This window comes from Hydra viridissima, unplaced genomic scaffold (genome assembly GCF_058129835.1).
Source record: "Hydra viridissima isolate aposymbiotic clone 2 unplaced genomic scaffold, HvirCarnegie_v1 scaffold_2, whole genome shotgun sequence".
In the NCBI taxonomy this organism is placed as follows: Eukaryota; Metazoa; Cnidaria; class Hydrozoa; order Anthoathecata; family Hydridae; genus Hydra; species Hydra viridissima.
This window is the reverse complement of record NW_028324301.1, coordinates 22,168,868-22,191,103: the sequence shown is the minus strand read 5'-3', so window position 1 is coordinate 22,191,103 and position 22,236 is coordinate 22,168,868. Positions and strand designations below refer to the sequence as shown.

The 22,236-nt window shown below is 30.6% G+C and overlaps 2 protein-coding genes and 1 long non-coding RNA gene across 3 annotated transcripts; 1 reads left to right on the top strand and 2 right to left on the bottom strand.

The window, feature by feature from the left end:
• Positions 1–197: 197 nt before the first annotated feature.
• On the bottom strand, positions 198–2,299 carry LOC149892469 (uncharacterized). The gene is made up of 3 exons (XM_090079095.1): positions 1,793–2,299; positions 1,584–1,721; positions 198–440 (listed from the first exon to the last, which is right to left on the bottom strand). The coding sequence occupies exons 1-3, from the start codon at positions 2,297–2,299 to the stop codon at positions 276–278; spliced, it is 810 nt and encodes a 269-aa protein (XP_089935221.1). The 3' UTR covers positions 198–275.
• Positions 1,830–3,244, bottom strand: LOC149892468 (uncharacterized). The gene has a single exon (XM_090079096.1). The coding sequence runs from the start codon at positions 3,242–3,244 to the stop codon at positions 2,312–2,314; it is 933 nt and encodes a 310-aa protein (XP_089935222.1). The 3' UTR covers positions 1,830–2,311.
• Positions 3,245–16,336: 13,092 nt separating this feature from the next.
• Positions 16,337–18,514, top strand: LOC149892467 (uncharacterized). The gene is made up of 2 exons (XR_016450078.1): positions 16,337–17,521; positions 17,706–18,514. It is a non-coding gene; the product is annotated as an uncharacterized LOC149892467 (long non-coding RNA).
• The last annotated feature ends 3,722 nt before the right edge of the window (positions 18,515–22,236 follow it).

Below are 22,236 nucleotides of genomic sequence, written 5' to 3'. Positions count from 1 at the left end.
GGACTCGAGAGTACTATATTTTTTTACTTCCATGTAATTCGTTTTGAGCCTATATTCAAATCAAGCAATATATTCATTTGCTACTAAATGGAAATTATCCATAATAGGGTTACTTTTTAAATTTTTGCATTCGTTCTAGACGGTCTCTTAATATTTTTAGAGGGTAAACCAGAGACTTGGAAAAAAAAAGATTAGCGTTTCTCCCAAATATTATATATTACTTGGTAAGACTTCATATATGAACATGTAAAAATATCATCAAACATATTGCAAAATCATATTGTTCCAAAAAAGTTATTAGTAAATGCCATGTCATAAACATCAAAAAGGTCGTTATTAGCTGGAAGCTTGCATAACAGCGAGCCACGCGGCAAAACTAAACAATTAGAGCAAGTATGTGCAGTTGGTATATACATATATGCTTCATGTGTCTTCTGATCCTATAAATGAACAAAAATAAAAATATTATTATAACTTGCAACACTTAAGAATGTCTAGTTTTATTATTTTTATTTAAAAAAGCAATTTTTTATGAAAATAACCTTCAAATATTTTTTGAAAAATTACATCATAAATCCAAGCATGGAGTTTTTTTACACACATTTTTGCATATTTATTAAAAAAATTTCAAGATCTTGCAAATTATTCTTGCTTATGTTTTTAGCTTACTATAGAAATCACACTAATTAAAGTAAACTGGGGTGGTTTTGTCCCACTTTGCACCTAAATTATCCTAGGTACAATAGCTGGTGGCCAATTAAAAATTGGCCACAATTGGTCTACAATTAAATTGGATACAATTAAAAAAAAGCTCACTGTACCTATGGCCAATTTTTTTCAAACCCCTCTATATGGCGGAACTTTTTTATTTAAGTCAATATACTTATATCAATAGAAAGTAATTGGTATATACATTTGATCATATCAGTTTTACAATTTTTAGACAAGTGCGGAGCATTAAACTTTGACGCTGAAAATACGTGGCCCTAGGTACACGAACTTCCCCTACACTTTAAAAATTCCAGGGCTTTTCCAGGATTTTTGAGAAAAAAAAAGAAAAATCCCAGGACTTTCTAGGATAGTCCCGGACATTGCAGGACTGTGGGAACACTGTTATGGTAGAGAATATAAACATTTTAAAAATATATATATATATTGTGAAACAAAGTCATGCAGAAACATGCAGGGCCAAAGTTGCCCTTTTTTACGTTTTTTAATTTTGCAAGTTTTGTATTATGAAGAAATCTAAAAACCATAAACTATGAAGAACCATCCAAACCACTTCATAGTGACACTTAAAAACCATTATAGAAAAATTAAAGCAACATTTTTACAATTAAATGCCCTTCCTGATGTTAACATGAATCAGGTTGTACTAGATTACATATTACCAGTAGCTGGATAACATGACTTGACAGACTATAAAAATAATATTTTAATAATATACATCTTTCAAATTATAATTTAGTTTCCGATAACAAACTAAATTTGAATGAAATAAATTATTCCGATATTTATTTTGAGTATGAGCAAAATCTTTCAGTTAAATACTACTATTTTATTAAATATAATAGATCTTTTACTTTTTCATCAGCTTCAATAGTAGGAATAAATTCAACAGACGGTTGCAATGCAAACCCAAGTAGAGGCTCTTCTGAAGCTCCAGTGACGAAAGAAAGAATATTTGCCAATGAAACACACTCTCTTCTACCACTGGCAACCTAAATAATATATTATATGTAACATCTAAAACATCACAGTGATCACTGTTTTACATTTTAAAAAAACTTACCTCTCTGACATATTTCACAAACATAGAATAAATCTTATTTTCTTTAACTAAAGCTGTCGACCCTTCTGATGAAAATTTTGGCTTCAATAATTTTAAAAGCATTTTTGCTGTGAATTGTACTTTTGAAGGTCTTAATAATTCAAGTAATTGTAGAAACTCTTTGAAAAACCTTATCAAATTAAACTTGTTTAAACCTTTTTGTATATTAGATATACAAATATCTGCTGTATTTTCGGTGATCTTAATAATGATGCTGTCTGGTAAATATGTTGGTAGCTGCCCTCCTTGAAAGAGTGCAATACCAATTAACAAACCTACAAAGTAATATTCCTCAGCAAAGAGTTCTCTCAAACCACTATCAAATAATCTCTCTTTAATCATTCTATTGCATTCTCGTATCCACTCTCTCCTTGGACCACCATAATCCTTAGCTAGTTCTCCCATAAAGTCAACTTCAAATGTAATTAAAAAATTTTCAACGGATTCTAATTCAGCAAATGTTGACATTAAAATATTTTGTCAATCGATACAAATAAAGTTTGTCTCAGAATCTTTATCCGTGTTTTCATCAATGTTTTCTATATCTTGAACTCTGCCCTTGATCATTGTTTTTTGAAGAAACCTTAAAATTTCTATTGGATCCTGAAGATTATTTTCTTGAATTTCCTTAATTTTTTGGTTTTCAAAATCAATTTCAATATATATATATTTATCAACTGAACCTTTTGCTACAAATGAAGCTGATGTAAGTTCTTTTATTTCCTGTATATCAACTTCATTAACATCTTCTTGATCTGTTAGTTGTGAACTTTTTGATACAAATGAAGCTGATGGAATTTCAATAACTTCCGTTGGAATGATCATTTGATGATCATTGCATCGTTCTTTTAGCTGTAAATATAAAAGCCCTTGTCCAGCTAGTTTTTTTACAACATCATATGAGTAATCAATATTTGAGCATTTATTTAATTTTGATATTTTTTTTCGTGATACTTTAACAAAATCGAATTCATCTGAACCCAGCAAAGGAAATTTTTCATGCAACGACTCCTTTATTTTCTCTCTTATTATTTGTTCACTATCGAATTCATTGATAATCAAAATTCCATTTGCAATTACAGAATCCCATTTTAGGAATTGTTCTTCATCATTTTCTGTAGATGAAATTAGTGCAAATTCTAATGTTTTTGTCATTTTCTTTGATTTATTTTGATTGCCTATGTGGTTGCCTATATTGCTACTGTATGGTGCTGACGACCTTAATCTATCGTTTCTATTAAGGCGCCTAAAAATACCCGATGAACCACTTTCATTGAGCATTCCTCTAGTTCTTTGTAATGTGGAGGTTATTGTGAGTTCCGATTGTGGCCTGCTGATATTTGTGCTTTGATTTGTGCGAAGAAGAATAGAAGCTTCCTCTAACAAAGATGCAACTTTGCTATAACTATCCATATCGGTATAAGTATAACTGCTTTTTATAACTACACGCTTTTTCTAATAATATTATTAAAGTATTTTTAAATGTTGACAATGTTATGTTCAACCAAAAGCCGATTGGCCGCGTTCTCCCCAGGAATATTGAATATATATTTGAAAAAGATTGAATATATTTGAAAAAGATTGAATATATTTGAAAAAGATTGAATATATTTGAAAAAGATTGAATATATTTGAAAAAGATTGAATATATTTGAAAAAGATTGAATATATGTTTGAAAAAGATTGAACATATTTGAAAAAGATTGAATATATATTTGAAAAAGATTGAATATATTTGAAAAAGATTGAATATATATTTAGAAAATATTGCATATATTTTTCAATTTGAATATTGCTACAATCCGGTGTAGCAGCTTAAAATAACTCCCTGTAAAAAAATACTCCCGGAGTACTTATTTCCTAGTCAAAAAGTACTCCCCCAGTCATTTTAAGCTAGTAAATAAATACTCCTTTTAGTAAATAAGTACTCCCAATGAGAGTACTTATTACCATTTAAATTAAATTCGAAAAGCAATCTTTTAATGACAATTGATTTTACATTTGTAAATTCTGTTTTGTGGTAAATTGAGCAGTAGGGGAGACTGGTTCTCCTAGGGACGCCATGTACCTAGGGACACTCAAATATTTTGAGAATTTTGTATAAGCATAATATTTTTTGTATGTGACAACACTCCACCTCTTGAGGTCAGTTGACAGCCGAAGTGTCATCGTGTTGGTGTGAAGCGTTGCAAAGTGGTGATTAAAAATTGATTTTACAACCCTTTTACGTAAGTTTTTTAACATTTTTCTTTTTTAATTTCGCCCTTATAATGTATTTAACAAAATTTTTCTTAGTTTATACGAATACATTATTTTGTTTGCTTGAATATTGCGTTAGTAATATCTCTCAAATCCTAACCTAAAATTTTTAGTCGGCGTTTTTTGTCAATATGGCACTCTATTGTACCTAGGGACATGTACCTAGGGACATGTCCCTAGGTACAACAAAGTGCCGAACTTCTGTATCATCAGGAATTATTTGTGTTTTTATGTAATAAATAATTCATTTATGAATCGTGGTGTAATAAATAATATAATTGTGACTCGTTGCGCAGTAATTAATAGGAAATAATAGTTGTAATTCAATTTATGCCAATAATAATAAATAATTAAAGTTATAGTTATAAGTTATCTTTAGTATTTTTTATTTTCATTCTAGATTTTGTTTGTCATGCCACGCAGCAAGAAACAAAAAATCCGGCAAGATCCAGATAAAGAAGTTGTGGAGAAGGCTGTGAAGGAAATAGTTGCAAATAAAAATACAGTCAGAGGCGCAGCAAAAAAATATGGAATTTCGAGATCGATGCTTTGCCGCCAAGTCAAGAAATTTAAGGAATCTGGACCTGAAAATTACTCGTATGAAACAAATAATGCTCATTGGAAAGTTTTTACTCATAGCGAAGAGTGTTTACTGCTTGAGTATGTTCAAAAAGCTTCTCAACTTCATTTCGGATTAACAACAAAGAAGCTGAAAGAACTAGCTTTTCAATTTGCCAAAATAAATAATAAAAAATATCCTGAACAGTGGGAAAAAAATCAAGAAGCGGGCAGTGAATGGTTGCGTACATTCAAAAACAAATTTAAGGAAATTATATCACTATATAATTTCCTTAAATTTGTTTTTGAATGTACGCAACCATTCAAAATATACTAGTTTAGGCCGGGCTACTTCATTCGATCGAGAAAATGTGAAGAATTTTTTCAATATATACACCGACATTCTACAACTACACCACTTCGATCCGTCAAGGATTTATAATGTAGATGAGACGGGAGTTTCAACTGTACAGGCTAGTCCAAAAGTATTTGCGAAGAGAGGAGTCAAACAAGTTGGAGCAATGACTTCTGGTGAGCGAGGCGATAGGAAATTCGATTCCACCTATGTTCATTTTTCCTCGAGTCAAATATATACAAATGACAATGATGAGAGGAGCTCCTCCAGGATCAATTGGGGCAGCAAATCCCTCTGATTGGTCGAACGAAAAAACATTTAGTGAATTTTTGGATCATTTCATAGCGCATGCTCATCCAAGTAAGGATAACCAGGTAGTTTTATTAATGGACAATCACGTGAGTCACATTTCTATTGATGCTATTGGAAAAGCCAAAGAAAATGGCATTCATTTGGTGACATTTCACCCGCATACTACTCATAAGATGCAACCGTTAGATAGAACCGTCTTTAGTCCATTTAAAACACATTACAATAATGCTGTAACCAATTTTATGATATCATCAGAAAACGCAGGAAAGCCTATTACTATTTATCACATTGCAGAACTAGCTGGAATGGCATACACAAAAGCGTTTACACCATCCAATATAATAAATGGTTTCAAAGTTTGTGGCCTCTATCCACTGAATCCCGATATATTTTCGGAAGAAGACTTTTTGCCATCAAGCGTGACTGATAGACCACAAACATCAGAAGATAATAACCAACCTACATCGTCTCAGGGCTCACTTTTGCCATCAAATATGACTGATAGACCACTAACATCAGAAGATAATAACCCACCTACGTCGTCTCAGAGCTCACTTCTTTCAACACCGCCAAAATCTGATTGTACAAATCTGAAATCTGTGTCTCCTTTCGATATAATGCCATTACCTAAAGCTGGTCCAAGGACAAACAATAAACCTTCCCGTAAGGGTAAAGCACGTATTGTTACTGACACGCCAGAAAAAAAGGAAACAGAGGAGAGGAAAAGAAAGAAAACAACTTGTAACGATAAATCGAAAAAACAAAAACGGGAAATACTGCCGAAAAATTAAGTTTCTAAAAAATATAAATCGAAAACAAAAAACACATTTCGTTTAGTGGGATCATCTCCATGTTCCTCGAAACAAGTATTTTGCCGTGTTTGTCACAATATAATACACAATGATGATAAATGGAATAAATGCATAGTCTGCCGAAATGCAGTTTGTGTAAAATGTGCAGAGCCTGGTATTCTGCCATTTGAATTTATTTGTAAAAGATGTTTAAATGCTTATAGCTACGATAGTGCTGCAGATAAACATTACAACCCAATGAACCAGTCTTGTAATGAAGATTCTTCTTAATTAAAGTATTTTTTATTCTGGAAAATTTGGTATCACTCTTTTTGACCTATAATTATTAACTTTTTTATTTTAAACACTGTTGTTTCTTAATTAAAGTATTTTTGTCCTGGATATGTTGATGTTACATTTTTATCTATAAGTTTTAATTATTCAAAATATATTGCTGCTTCTCAATTCAATCATTTTTTGTACTGGAAAAATTGATATCACTTTTTTTCATCTATTGGTGTTAACTATTTTAAATATGTTTATTTACAATTTAAATATTTGTTTGTTCTAGAAAAATTGATCTCACTATTTTTTATTTATTAGTTTTAACTATTTTAAATAATATCGTTACATTCACTACAAATAAATAGTTCTTTTAACGATCTATATCATTGTTTTAGTTTCCTTTCAGGATTTTTTACAGGTTCTTTTGTATTTATAATTATTAGCTCAATAGAAGCCAATCTGAGTATTCGATTACCCAGCGTCCCTAGGTACAACCGCCGTCTCTAGGTACAACCACCTATGTCCCTAGGTACAACCCCATGTTGTACCTAGGGACAAAGTCAGACCTCATTTTGCGGCTAAAAAAAAGTACTAAAAAATTGGATTATAAAGCAGAAATTCTCATCAAAAGTGCACAAAGGACCATATTTTCATATACAGTTTTCAAAAGTTCAATTATATTCACCGATGAAAAATTACACTCATTAACCTAAAAACGTCCCTAGGAGAACCAGTCTCCCCTATTATGTTATAGTTAAGTTCTTAAACTTATTAAAAACCAAGTGAACTTAGTAGTATATCAAGGCTGAAAAAGGATTTGAAGACATTGCGATGCATCGCTTGTCGTAAAATTGTTCCTTCAATATCGAAAGTAAATTTTACACACACTTAAAATAAAAAATGGCGAGACATGTTGATTTTGTTGCAATTGAAAAGTACCTTAAAGAAAAAGTTTATCCTCTAGAAATTAAAGCTGATAAAGGAAAGAAATCTAATTTTCGAAAAGCTTGCAAAAATTTTAGCATTTTATCTGGACAATTACTATACCGTAGCAAAAAGTTAGTCGTTGCTTGTAAAGATCAACAGCAAAAGAAAATATCTGACATTCATTTTGGTCTTAGTGAAAATTCCAAAGCAAAAGCAATGGCCTCGCACCGTGGAAGAGATGCAACTCATCACAAAATCTTTAGCAGGTTTTACTGGCACAATATTAAATTCGACGTAGAAAAGTTTATTCAAAAGTGTGATCAATGTCAAAAACATGGTAGAATAATAAGTTCTTCAACAGAACTGCATTCCATTCCAATTGTAAGTAAAGCAATGGAACAAGTTGGAATTGATGTTTGTAATTTGCCAGAGGTTGATGGTTTTAAACATTTAGTTGTCTGTATAGACTATTTCACAAAATGGTCAGAAGCTAAACCTCTTAAAAACAAAACTGCTGATTCAATTGCACTCTTTTTATATGAAGTAACCTGTCGACACGGGTGCATTAAAATACAAATTAATGATCAAGGAAGAGAGTTTGTAAATGAAGTCAGCGAAAAATTGCATGCAATGACAGGAACTGAGCAAAGGGTAACTTCTGCTTACCATCCCCAATCTAATGGCTTATGTAAGCGTCAGAATAGAACTATAAAAGAAGCATTAGTTAAAGTTCTTGATGAAAAAGCTGTAGAATGGCCCTACATTATTGAAGGAATTTTATTTGCACATCGTGTTAGCAAGCACACTTCAACAAAATATTCACCATTTTTTCTATTATATAATCGAGAACCCACTTTACCTGTAGATGTTAAATACGGAATGGTTGATATTAAAAAGCATGACATTGAAAGTTTTGACAGAGAAACTTTTGATGCAGTTCTTACTTCTTTTATTTCTTTACGAGAAAAAGTTTACCATACCGCATTCAAAAACATTCAAACTGCTCAAAATAAACAGCAGAAAGATTATAATAAACGCCATCAAGCACCTCATTTGATTGGAATTAATGATAAAGTTCTTTTAAAAAATCAAAAAAGGATAGATAGAAAAGGAGGAAAATTTTAATTTAAATGGCTTGGTCCATATACAGTACATTCAATTTCTAAAAACAACTTGTGCACTTTGGTTAACCAAAAAAATACTACTCTAAAGAAAAAATACAACGTTACTTTACTTAAGCCATACATTGATAAAAATAAAAAGTCATTATATAATGATATGTTGAGTTCTTGTGTTGAAACTGAAGAAAAAGTTACAAGTTTATGGTGCATGTTACCTGACGAAGTTGTTGAAATGATATTGATTAGTGCAGTGAAAACATCCATTATTGTTACGGAAACATATCAATCGTTGTATCATACCTGTAAGAGATTTAAAAACATTTTGCAACAAAAAAAAAAGTTTCTTCTTCCGCGTATTTTCCTTAAATTTCAAGATCACGAACTCTCAAGTTTAATGCAACGGAACAATAGAATAAAAGTAAGTATTCAAAAGTTATTAAAAGTATTTGGATCTTTTAGTGGAGTTGCAGCTTGCTTGAACAATATTGTCAATAATGAAAAATGGAAATCTGCATGGATTATCATTTGTGCAGAAAAACATTCATGGTTTACAGTTGAACAAACATTTTGGAAATCACATCAAATAATCAATTCAGTTGACTCAAAAAAGGCTTTAAAACCTCAAAAACTATGGTTAAATTTTCCAAATCTTTATCATCTTAAAAATGAAGATAAACAGATTTTGTTGTCTCATAATTCGTGGCTAAATGACAACATCATGGATGCTGCCCAAATGCTTATTTGTAAACAGCTAGGACCAAATGCAGAATTCCAATCTGTACTAAATTCTCAAAAATGTTCAAATAATCCATACCAGCCAGTCAATACTGAACATATTCAACTTATGCATAATGGTTCACGCCATTGGTTTCTTACATTTTGTTCTAATGGAAGAGTCAATATTTGTGATAGTCTTTATGATTCACTGAATCCTGTTTCTTTGAAATGTGTTCAGTCTTTATATAAAAACAATGTTAATAGTAATGAAGACTTACTTATAACTTTTCTGCCTGTACAAAAACAAACAGATGATTTTAATTGTGGATTGTTTGCTGTTGCCTTTGCAGCCGAATTATTAGCAGGTAAATCACCTATGGAAACGAACTTTGATGTATTGAAAATGCGGGGACACTTGTTATCATGTTTAAAGTCTCAGCATCTTTTACCTTTTCCTCAAAAGAATTTTTTTTGTTTATAAATATTGTATTCAAACACAATAATTACAACTGTAAAACTTTATAAACTGTAAATAATTACTTTTATCTATTAATTATTTTTTTGTACCAAAACCGCAGGCCAAAAATAGTGCTGGGTTCCAGTATTAGCATTTTTTTAGAAAAGAAAAATTAGGAAGAAATTTTTAATAAGGGATTTTCTCATGATAATCCCAAGGAATCATAAGGATTCTAAATACTACAAGATATAACTGTTTAAAATAAAAATAAAAAATTAACCATGGGAAACCCAATAAAATGCCGATTAAAGCCGATTACCAAAAAAAACGGTACAAGTAGAAAGAAAAAATATCCTCTTGATAAAATTTGGAGGTGCCACGGTATTTTTTAAATATTTTTGAAAACTTTAAAGGAAGTAAAATAATAAAAGATGCAACCTCTTTTCAATGTAAAAATACTGTAAAAACCATCTGTTTTTTAACCAATGTTGTTACGCTTAAAATTATTTAATCAGTACGCATCAGAGAGATGCGACGCGCCACCTCAAATTCAGTGTTATATTTATATATTTCAAAATTCAACTTTAGGGGAGTACTTATATCCTGGGGGAGTATTTTTATCCCAGGAAATAATTACTCCCATGAGTAATTATTTCCTAGGATAAAAATACTCCCGGAGTACATATTTCCTAGGAAATAAATACTCCGGGAGTATTTATTGACGGGATTAACTTTAGACTGCTATACCGGAACAAATATGTTCCTGCGGCTTTTCTTTGATCTTAATGAAATATCGTAAAGTTTCAGGGGGTTAATTAAAGGTTGCGCCAAAATTTAGTAAATTAAATTATCAGTGCTATTCAGAAGCAATATGAAAAACGAAAAGACAGAAAGCAAAGCAAAATGTTTGAATTTAATAAATTAAACTTGAATTTTATTGACTGAACTTGGTCACTACTTACGAGTAAGAAAAGAAAGAGATGAAATAATAATTATTTTTATAAATCTGCAATCAGAAAAAACATTAATTTGAAATTAAAAAATACAAATTTACATAATATATTCGATGTATATTTAAATTTGGCAAAAAGGTTGATAATTGGTTGAAAATAGTTGATTATCAATAATTGATTTTTAAAAAGTTTATTACCCCCGTCCTTAAACCTGCGAAACGTAATTACATTTCGCCATTATTCATTTTTTTAAATAACCAAAGTTTTCTCGTCTGACTTCCCAAAGTTCACGGGATAAAAAAGTCAGACGAATTATCGTCTAGCATTTTCCTCTCATAGGCAATTGCGCTGGGGTGTCAAAATATGTTTACCGCCACTACTTGTAAATATTCTCTAAAGTGGTCTCAAACTTTTGACCGGTACAAACAAAAAATTTCGAAAACAGTTAATTCTAAAATCCATTCGAACGGAGAAAATAGTAATTAATAAATTCAGGAGAAATGGTAAATAGACAATTTAAACATTAAATGCTGCACAATTTAAAATTGGAGATAAAAATCATAATTTGAAAGTACACGTAGAAGCGTTATGCGTTCCTCTGATGTGTAGCTCCATAAAAGGACAGAGCATTACATGAGCTCGAGAGTAATTCGACAAATATCTCCGACTTATCGTTAGCCTATCACGATTGTTCCTTTTGAATTTTCAGTCGGTGTTTTAGGAGGAATGGATTTTTATCAAATCACGCCGTGGCGGTTTATGGTTTTTATCATGTGATGGCGAGTGAATCAGTTATAAACTTGTTAGTGAAAAATATTTGAGAAACTTGATAGAATTAATAAACTATTTTTTATAAAAATAAAGAATAAATAAAACGGAAAACAGTTAATGTCCATATGATGATGTAAAGTCTTTTGGTTCACAAATTTTTTTTAAAAAAAAGGGAAAAAAAAGAGAAAATTTAGGAATTGAGTTGGACATGTGATGAATTTCTTTACATAATTTAGCCTATATCACAAATGATCAATTCGCGAATATCAGTAATGATCAACTTGCAAATATCACAAATGATCAATGTGTGATATTACTAGAAATATACTAGAATTATACTAGAAATATACTAGAAATATACTAGAAATATACTAGAAATATACTAGAAATATACTAGAAATATGGGCAATTCCACGGCGGAAACTGAAAAAGTAGTCAAATTTTAAACTCTTTTTTGTCAGTTTTTAACAAATGAATATTGATGTAGACACATGAAAGTTTATTTAAAATATACCTTTAGTTCTAAAATAAATGTATTTAAGTCATTTTTATGGCTCCGAAAGTTACGGTTTTTCTCATTGATGCATGTTAAAAAAGTACCACTGTAAAATGTTATTTTACCCATGATTTTTTTTGTATATTCCGAAATATTTTAAAGTGATAATGGAGCTAAGATGTTCAATTTCTTGTTGGTCAGATTTTTTTCTTTAAAAGATAAATATATTTCAAAAAAATAATAAAATAACTTTTGCAATTTTCATGTAACGTAAGTTAACAAAAACATGATCAAGTTCTGTTTTTTCGAAAATTTAATTTGAAAACTTAAATTTTGTAATATTATATGTGAAAGAATTAAATCTTATAATTATACATTAATTAAAAAATTAAATCTTATAATTATACATTAAGATTTTTGAATAACGATGCTTAGTTAAGGCACATTTTCATTTTGAATTTGTGTAACGTAAGTTAAAACTACATTTATTTCCAAAAGTTTTAGCGCTTTTTTCGTAAAGTTTTTTAACATAAAAAAAACGATTTTCATCGCAACTCCTAAGGGGTTTGAAAAAAACAAAAAATTTTTAAAGTTACGGTTGTCTATAAAGACGAAAACTATTTTACATCGCAATTCCCTAAAGGTTTTTTTTTTTTATTCTTTATACGCCAATAAGTTTTGATTAATTAAAAGTTATTCAAGCAAAACTTAGCAAAATTTGCTTTGCATTTTAAAATGGCTAAAAGTTCTAAACAGAGAGTTAAAACTTATCAAGCTGCTTATCGCCAGCGTGATTCCGAACGGAAAAAAAATATGAATGCTGATCACCAAAAAGCTCATCGTCAACGAATAAAACAAGATCCGGAAAAAAAAATGAAAGAAAGAGAAAAAATAAAGGAAAGAGTCCGAAAGTATCGAATCAAAAAGAAAGATTCTGCAAAAACAGTTAATTTTTCTACCATTATGAGTGTTCAAACAAAAGGGAAATTGCTCAAGAAAGTCCAGAAATCATTGCCCAAAGATCCCGCACAACGTTACGAAGTCCTAGCCACATTGCTGAATGGATTATTCAACAAAGAAACTACTCTTCCATTAAATAGCGTGAATAATCCAGCTTTAACTGAAGTAGAAATAAAAGTAAAAAGGTTCTACTGCGAAGATGACATTAGTCGACTGTCTCCAAATGTTAGGGACTTTGTATCAGTAATTGAAAATGGAAAGAAGATTAAGATCCAAGTTCGTCACCTTCTTTTAACCATGAAAGAAGCGTACCAACTTTTTAAACACGATCACTTAGATATCAAGATTGGATTAAGCAGGTTTTGTGAATTACGACCAGTAAACGTTCGATCTATCGCAAATTTGCCTCATAATGTATGCGTTTGTACTTAGCACGAAAATATGCGATTTGCTTTGGATTCCTTGGTGAAAGTTGATCGTTTACTGTTGTCTAACATTAAAATTGGGAAAGATATGTCTCAAAATTTTGTTTGTAAGGACTCATTAAATGATTGTTTCTACAACAAATGCAACAAATGCAAAGATCTAAAGTTTTTCCAGCAATTCCTGGCCACCATTGAACCCCTTAACTTTGAAACAAGTTGGTACCAATGGCAGAAACCAAATGAAAAGCGTTACGCTGTAATCGAAAAAGTTAAAAAGTTTGGAAGTGGTAAAGAATTGATTGCTCACATTATGAGTATGAGAGAAAAATTCACAACTCATGCCAATATCAAGGGTAACCAATCTAAATGTTTTAAACTAAGCATTACTAAATCCATGAATCCATCATTGAATGTTGCTACTATTCAGGTTGACTATGCAGAAAATTTTAAGTGTTTTAGTCAGAATGAGCCTCAAGCAGCACACTATGGCCAAAATCAAATTTCTCTTTTAACTGCAGCTATTTGGCAAAAAAATCTTAAAACTTTCACCATTGCATCTGACTCTCTGGATCACACAAAGACCTCCTTAATTGCAAATTTGGATAAGTTATTGGAGTTTATTTCATTTAATACCCAAGAAATTCACATTTTTAGCGATAATGCTACATCGCAGTTTAAAAATAAAGTCGTGATGAGCGCAATAATGCACTTTGAAAAGAAATTTAACAGAATAATATTTTGGCATTTTTTTGCAGCAATGCACGGCAAAGGAGTTGTCGATGGCGTTGGGGCTACTGTAAAACGTTTGGCAACCAACAGAGTAAAGTCTGGAAAAATTTAAATCCAATCAGCTAATGATTTTGTGAATGCTATTCAAGACATAAATGTCAAAGTTCTATATTTGTCAGAGGAAGAAAAGTCAGCGCGAAATTGTGCACTCAAACTATCTCAAATTATCCAGCAAGCCAAAAAAGTGAAAGATATCTCTAAATCCCACTACTTTTATGTCGGTAAGAGCCAGATCATAGCGGAAAAAACTTCACCGTGACGTATTTAGTATTTAAAACAAATAAAAAGATGTAACCATTTTTATTTTAAATTATATTCTTATTCACTTTATATTTTTGTTTTCCTAAAACAAATGGTTTGTAAATGGAATTAAGGGGGCGTCCTTAAAGTATGTCACCCAATATTTGTCAATTTTAACCCCTGCCTCCTGTCACAAACGATCAGATATACATGCACCCCTCTCTCATTAAAAGTATGTCGCATATTTCAGCACACACACACACACACACCCAAAAAAAAAATAATAATAACACAAAACAACCAACAGCAAGCAAACCTTTTTTCACGTTATTGAAACTAAATGAAATTAAATATTTTGATTCCATCCACTTTCGTGTTTTCAAAGTTGTTCGAGCAGTTTTAGCGTCAAAATCTTTTTAAAAGATTTTAATGTACTCTCGCCAGCCGAATAAACAAGAGGGGACGTTTATTAATTCTTTAATTTTTTTCCGAATCCTCGGAGCTTATTAGGACCCACCCCCACCCCCACCCCCCCGTTTAATAATTTTGAAGCAATATAAAATATTTTCTTATTTTTTTACTTTGAGAAAAAGTTTCTCTCAATATTAGATGAAAATATGAACAACCAACCAATAAAAATATTTTAAGCTTTTTAAAACTTTGACCTTCCCGTTTTATTAAACGTTATTATTAAAGTTTATTAGATTTTAGAAAAGTTTCCGACCCTCCTGTTTATTAAGACCCCCACCCCCTCCCGTTTATTCAGCAGGGGAGAGTAAATAGTTAGCAGCATTTTAAAAAATTAAGCGGGCACATAAAAATTAGAAGCGTAAGTAAAATTTTCGAATAACTGTAACATTTTCTTATTTGAATAACTCAATAAAAAATAATAAAGTTGTCATACCAAATGTATTTTTTTAAGTTGCTCTTGCGCTTCGGAAAATAAGTGTTAACAATTTAAAAACTTCATTAATATCTACAAAAAAATCTGTCAGTAGAGAGTCACCAGTTATTGAAAATTACTTTTGTTAATTACTTTGAATGAATGAGTTTTAATACAACTGCCGTTCTTTTGTTACATAACTCTAAAAAATCTATCACGAAATAATAGATATAAAAATTCCACGAAAATAATCGCAAGGTAACGTAAGTGATGTAACGTAAGTTAAAAACCTAGTATCAAGAAAACAAGTATATCTTTCTTTGCCGGTCACCTCTGATAATTTTTTTTTTATCATTGTAATTAGTATTGAATTCTCAACATCTTGTAAAAATTTCTAACACGATCCGGATTAATTGTTCGCAAATATTCGACCTAAAAGTTGCAACACTTTTTTTACCTTGTTTTCTGCGTAACGTAAGTTAAGTGGCATTTTCGGTAATAAATTCGCCCTCTTTTAGCCAGACTCAAAACTTTTTAGCTTGTTTTATTCTTTAGACTGACAGCTTTCATAAAAATCAGCTAAAAATTTAATTTAAAGTTTAAATATGCAAATATTTAATAAAGTTGTTGCGCGTGTAACGTAAGTTAAAAATGGAATTGCCCATATACTAGAAATATACTAGAAATATACTAGAAATATACTAGAAATATACTAGAAATATACTAGAAATATTTTTTTTAACTCGTTAGGTTTTATCATCATCAAGAATATAAACAATTTTTCAAATGTAATATAAAAATGACCATAAGTGAAATGAAATCGTGGTTGTAGATGTTGAATCACCGAGCAGCGATTTTTGAAAGACTTTGTTATTAAAAAAATGAGTTTCATGATTTATGCGAATTAAATACGTTAGTTACATGATTTATGCGAATTAAATACATTAGTTACATGATTTCATGCACGAATTAAATAAGTTAGTTACGTGATTTTATGCATGAGTTGAAGGGTGCGGAGATGTTCACATAGAATTTTCGATTGCACAGATCAAGTTTATTACGCAAATATTGGTACCAAGAAAGGTTGCTGAAAATAGAACCATACTACTTAGAAATATACACCTGTTGATTGTCCCACCCGTATGAGTAAATTTGTTTATTTAGAGAAGTGGTCAAGGAGACCAGACTTTTTGTTGATAAACGGTCGAAAAAATAACGAGTTTAATATTAAAAAGCATTATTAGAGAACTACTTTTTTTATTGACACGTCACGTGCTATGAGAATGGTTTAAGCCAGAAAAAGTTTATGAAGAACTGAGTTGCGTTGTTTCGATTGAAAAGTGTTATTAACGCTCTAGAGAATTAGTACATTAGAAAATTTAATTACAATTATTGGTTATAGTTTTCAGTTTTAAAAAAGCTGTAACAAAAATAGTTAAAAACAACTTTCGAAGAAAGAGACAGTTTTAACGGTCGATATAAATGACGCACTTAATGTTTAAAATTATCAAGCAATTTAAGATTTTTTCGCAATTCGGACAGTTGTCCGAATTGAGAGACTCCTAAATTTTAAAAATCAATTGGTTGGATTAACAGGGCAGCTTGAAAACTCTAAGTTGAGTTTTGGAGCAAAAAAGCTGTTGGTTTTACACAACAAAGAAAACTCCTTTAGGAAATTATTTGTTCGTAACAATCAATAATAATATTATATCATGATTTGTATCATGCGGCTACACTCACGTTTAACAAGGTACAATCAAGATTTTAACTCCTTATCGTTGCAATCAGGATTTTAACTCATCGTCGTTGATTCTGTACAAATACGTTCGTACTGATACGAACGTATTTGTACAGATATGAACATCTAAAGACGTTTCTTAGGCGAAAACAGTGTCTAAATATAACTAAATGTCAATTATGGAGAAGATTTTTTAGCATCTAAGTGAACTAAGGCAGCGTTATATTTAGAAACCAAGGATTGCTAGTTAATGACGTAAATGTCTCGCGTAATGACACAATCGTTATCGAGTTATTTCCTTCGTTTTTTCTAACTCCCGATAACATCGACATGTTTGGCATCGATGTGATTGGCATCGACGTGTTTGTCAATTAGGAAAGACGAAGGAAATAGTCAGAGAAAATACGTTGCGCACAGTTACAGGTCGAGAGGAGGAGTAAAAATGATTTTTTATCTACCTGTCGAAAAATTGAAACCTGAAAAGTTCTTGAGATGAAGAACAACTTTTATGATGATCCTCATTGTGAAAAAGAGTTTTGAAGACACACACATTTTCTATGGCACGCGGTTGACTAGACTAGTGGCACGCGATGGACAAGCATTTGGTATTGTGAAAAAAATATTTTTATAATTGAACAAGACAACACTGGGGAGTATGTAAAATTTGAACAATTAGTTTTGTGGTTTTTTGTATTTAAATTAAGCTTGGTCTAGTACTTTTTTAAAATACCTTATGTTTTTAATCTATGAAATTACATTGCGAACGCGGATACAAAAGAAATTTTTTACTTACATTTTCTGTAAAAAAGTAATTTTTCCGTCTTCCTTTGCTTTCAGCACAAAATGGATGCAGAACATCTCTAGATTTTAAAAGAGGTCCTTCAGTATTGTGACAATCAAAAGACGCTCACAAATGCGTTGATTAAAAGGCCGAACTTCCATTAAATGAAGTAAGAAGATTGGCTTGGAATGCAAAACTAAAAAGCTAGACAACCAATTGCGAAAAGTCTTTTAGATTGATGAACTTTAAATATTGGAGTTAAAAAGCGAAGAAGCATTTGTTCGTCGATGCAAGTAGTGATAACGTTGAAGAGTGTTTTGTTCTGGCCGTTAAATATGGAGGAGGATAAACAATAAATAAAGGTTGTTTTGGAAACAAACCAGATCGGTGATTAAGCTCTGAGGAAAAATGTACATCGCGATATTGAATTGTACTGACGACATTGGATTGTACCGTTGAATGTACTGACGTCAGCAAAATGTTTCATAAGACAAAGATTTGTTTTTCAGGTGGAAAATTTCTCCGTAGATTTTTTCAAAGCTGTGCAGAGAATATTTGCGAAAAAAGAACAATGCTCAGATTTAAATTCTATTGAATTGTTATGTAATAATCTAGATCAGTGCGAAGAGTCCAAAACCTAATCTTTGGAAAACGGAAGGAGTATCAAAATTGATATCCTTGAAAGTTCGATGGAAAGAATCCCACGTTTATCCAAAGCAATCGCGAATACAAAAGGAGGAACTTTTTGAAAAACAACGTATTTAAATCGAATTGTGTTTTTACATTCAAACTATTTTTGAATGAAACTGTTTTCATATTATTAAATGTTTATAGTTCGAAGGAATATTCAAAAAGATGTTATAAACGTTTTTTGTTTTTTTTGAGAGTCTTTTCAATTTTTTTTTTTCTTTTTCAATATTTTATCAAAGATCATTCTAAGAAAAATTTTAGAGAAATTGTCCACAGTTCATAAAAGAATTCTTCGTCGTGAGATTTTATCATCTGGTGGCGAGTGAATAATCTTTGAAAATGATAAATTAACTTCGATTCTTTATAAATACTAGATTGTCAAGAATGAAATTTGTTATGAAGAATACTGCCAACTTTAAAAACTTATTGTTTGTTATGAAGAATACTGCCAACTTTAAAAACTTATTGTTTGTTATGAAGAATACTGCCAACTTTAAAAACTTATTGTTTGTTATGAAGAATACTGCCAACTTTAAAAACTTATTGTTTGGCTGAATATTTTTACGTCGTGTTTTTTTAGTAGAAAATTACTTATTTCGTCAGTTTTAAGTAAAAATTGTCAGCTCTAAAAAAATTTTAAAATTTTTTTAAAAATATGTCGTTAGAAAAAAAAAGGTCGAAAATTCGCGTCATTATGAAGTATGAGTTCTTACGTGGAACTACGACATCGCAAACCGCGCAAAACAATAATAGTGCGTTTGGCGCTAGTATTATTACGCAGCAGACAAGTTGGTTCGTCAAATTTTCTACTGGTTACATTGACTTCACAAATGAGCCATGCGATCGTCCTGAATCAACGGTCAATAATCAAGAACATAAAATCACTCTTGATTCAGTGAAAATTTCGGATAAGTGAGTTTCACTAGAACTAAATGAAAAAAAAAAGTGATTGGAAGTTTGATGTTGCTCGTCTTAAGTTTGATTGATTTCTGAACCGAATTGTCACTTGTGATTGGAAATGGATCTAATATGACAATCACAAGCGTACAGCACGATTTTTGGACTAAAATGAATCACAGCATTACACTCCAAAGCGCAATATTCATCAAAATATGCTAATGGTGAATGTTTATTGGTCTAGCGTAAGTAAGATCCATTGTGATATACTGCAAACCGATTGGACAAAACAATGCAATAACTTAAAGAAAAATAGCGTCGATCGGTTAACAGATCCTTCCTTATTTCATAATAACGTTAGACAACAAGCTGTACAAATCACTATGGCAAAACTGTAGAAATTTGTGTGGGAATTTCTTCATCATCCTCCATACTCACCTAACCTAGCCCCTACTGACTACCAATCTTTTGCAAATTGGACAAATTTTTAATAGGAAAATAATTTAGTTCCAACGATGCTGTTAAACTGACCTTCCAGGTATTCTTTAACTCGTTTGTATATACGAAGATTTTTTAACTAAAGCTTAAGTGGTGCCCCTTCATTCAAATAGGCTGCATCGTCTCTGCTTGTAAGAAGGTAGTATTTTATTTAAAGATAGGATTGAAGTTTTTGGCTTCAAAATGTACAGAATTTTATAACACAGAAGTGTTATAACCCGTTTGGTTTGATTTTTGTTTTCTGTACTTTGTTCTACTGTGTAAAATTTATTTCCCTTACTTTATTTAACAATCTGATTCCAGTTGACCAAGTATTTCAGCAAGGTTGTTTTATTACATTTTATTGTGGACTGTTTTATCGATACTGTCATCCTTAATTTTCCCGATAGTTCTTGAATTTGACGTCTCGAGATTAGAGCAAGGTAAGCCAATGTCTTTACAAAACCTTGTAATGCTTCTTGCCCCAAAGTAGTTTTCACGTTAATCCTAAGTCTGTTTATTGAACTAAAATTCATATATATATGAATGTAATTATATGGGGAGCTTTGAAAAAAGTTTTTTAAAATTGTTATGGTTTTTCGAAGCCAAGTTTTTTTCGTGTTAACAATATCAAAGGAAGCCAATCTGTCTAAAACAGTTTTACCATCGCAAAGTATACTTTTGTCGTCATTCTTTAAACACAATTGTTTACTCCTTAAAGAAGCTTATTACATAATTATTACATAATTATAAAACTTGGGGGAAACCCGGATGGAATGTGATAACAGGGTGGAATAGGAAGCCTAATTTATAAAGTTGTTATGTTCTAGAGTCACAAAAAAGCTTTTTGAAACTAAATTTAGAAAGAAAATGAAACCATCCGAACAAGTTTCGCAATATTGTTGACACAATATGTTTTATGTCACAATTTCGGCTCAGGAATTTTTAGACCCTGGATTTCATTCTATTCTAGCTATTCTCCAACATGTTTTGTTTATCAATTCATTCATAATATATTTATGTTTTAACAATATGTATTTACATGTTATAACATCTATTTACATATATTTTAGTACCAATTTTAGTATTTATACATTAAAAGAAAATATTTATTTGTTCAGTGGGTTAAAAATAACATTTAATTTTTCTCTTTATGTTTCAAACACAAGAATTATTAACCAATTATTAGAAGTAATTATTAATTATTGATAAATTATTACAAATTATTTTTGTTATTTTCTATTTTTTTTTTTATATATATATAATTAAAATGGTTGCTAAAGTCATTTATTCAATTATCTGATCTTCAGTTGTTTTAAAAAAATTTTTGAGGCAAGTGAACAAGAAAGTACCCTATCCAGCCCCAGGTTCCTATACAAAAAATAATAGTAAAGTAAATCAGATACTAAAAGTTGATTATTGCAAGTCAATTTATGCCAAACACAATTGCTGCCAATCGCTTTGCAAAGAATTGTCCCAGAAAACACTCCCTACAAGATTCTGTAGTAAAATCCTCGAATTTACTCAAGACCTGCCATACTAGATTGGGAGTTACAATTAAAAATCATCCCAAACAATACTCTTAGAATAGCCCAACATTAGACAGAGAAAATTGAACGCTAACTGATTCATGGCTTCGCTATGGTGTGGTAAATGTTGGAGTGATCCTTTGTTCTGTTTGTTGTTTTTTTTTCACTCTATCTTTTCTGAAAGTGTTATTCAATTACGGAGGGTATGCTTGCTCAGATATACAAATGCCCATATATATATATATATATATATATATATATATATATATATATATATATATATATATATATATATATATATATATATATATATATATATATATATTATAAATTAGATTCAAAGTAAGAAATAAGTAAATCAAAGGGTTATTTTTCTGCTTCGTTTTTTATTGAGAAACTCATGATATTATCGATAGGGTTATTTTTGTTTAAACTATCGCCCCTTTAAAAAACAATAACAGAGTATTTGTTTTGGCTAAAATGTGAAGCTATATTATATAACTTAATTTAATTAAATTTTAAATCAAACATCATACGAGCTGTTGAATATTCGATAATATTGTCCGTGTGCTACAATATTAGAAGAAAAGAGAATATTTTGATTGAAAACTTTGATTACTTAAGTTTAGCTTTGCTTAAAAATAATATATTTACCAGAAAATAATTATTCTAATCTGTATTCAGCTCTCACTAAATTTGTTTTGTCTCATTTAGTGTTTTTGGTAACCATTTTTCTTCTTCCTGGGTTAATTTCCATTAATTCTATGTGAAACTATTTTTTTACTACAAGGAAAGCTTTCTCTAATTGGTTAGAGAATTTAAGGGTCTAAAAACTAAGGGTCCTACCAGAAACAAAGGGTCCTATTTTACCAGATAAATCGGAGTGAAAAATTTTATTATCTCAAATTTGATCTAGGAAAAGAGTGTGGCAATAAAATGTGGTTTGACTTTTTTAAGAAAATTTTTTTTCTTAAAAAAAGTTTCAATAAACTTT

Excerpts from the sequence above, each read along its gene's own strand:
- LOC149892469 (XM_090079095.1), bottom strand. The coding sequence starts at position 2,299 with ATGTCAACATTTGCTGAATTAGAATCCGTTGAAAATTTTTTAATTACA. Across the intron at positions 1,722-1,792 it reads TTGTGAAATATGTCAGAGAG|GTTGCCAGTGGTAGAAGAGA; the intron begins GTAAGTTTTTTT and ends TATATTATTTAG. Across the intron at positions 441-1,583 it reads CTATTGAAGCTGATGAAAAA|GATCAGAAGACACATGAAGC; the intron begins GTAAAAGATCTA and ends GTTCATTTATAG.
- LOC149892468 (XM_090079096.1), bottom strand. The coding sequence starts at position 3,244 with ATGGATAGTTATAGCAAAGTTGCATCTTTGTTAGAGGAAGCTTCTATT.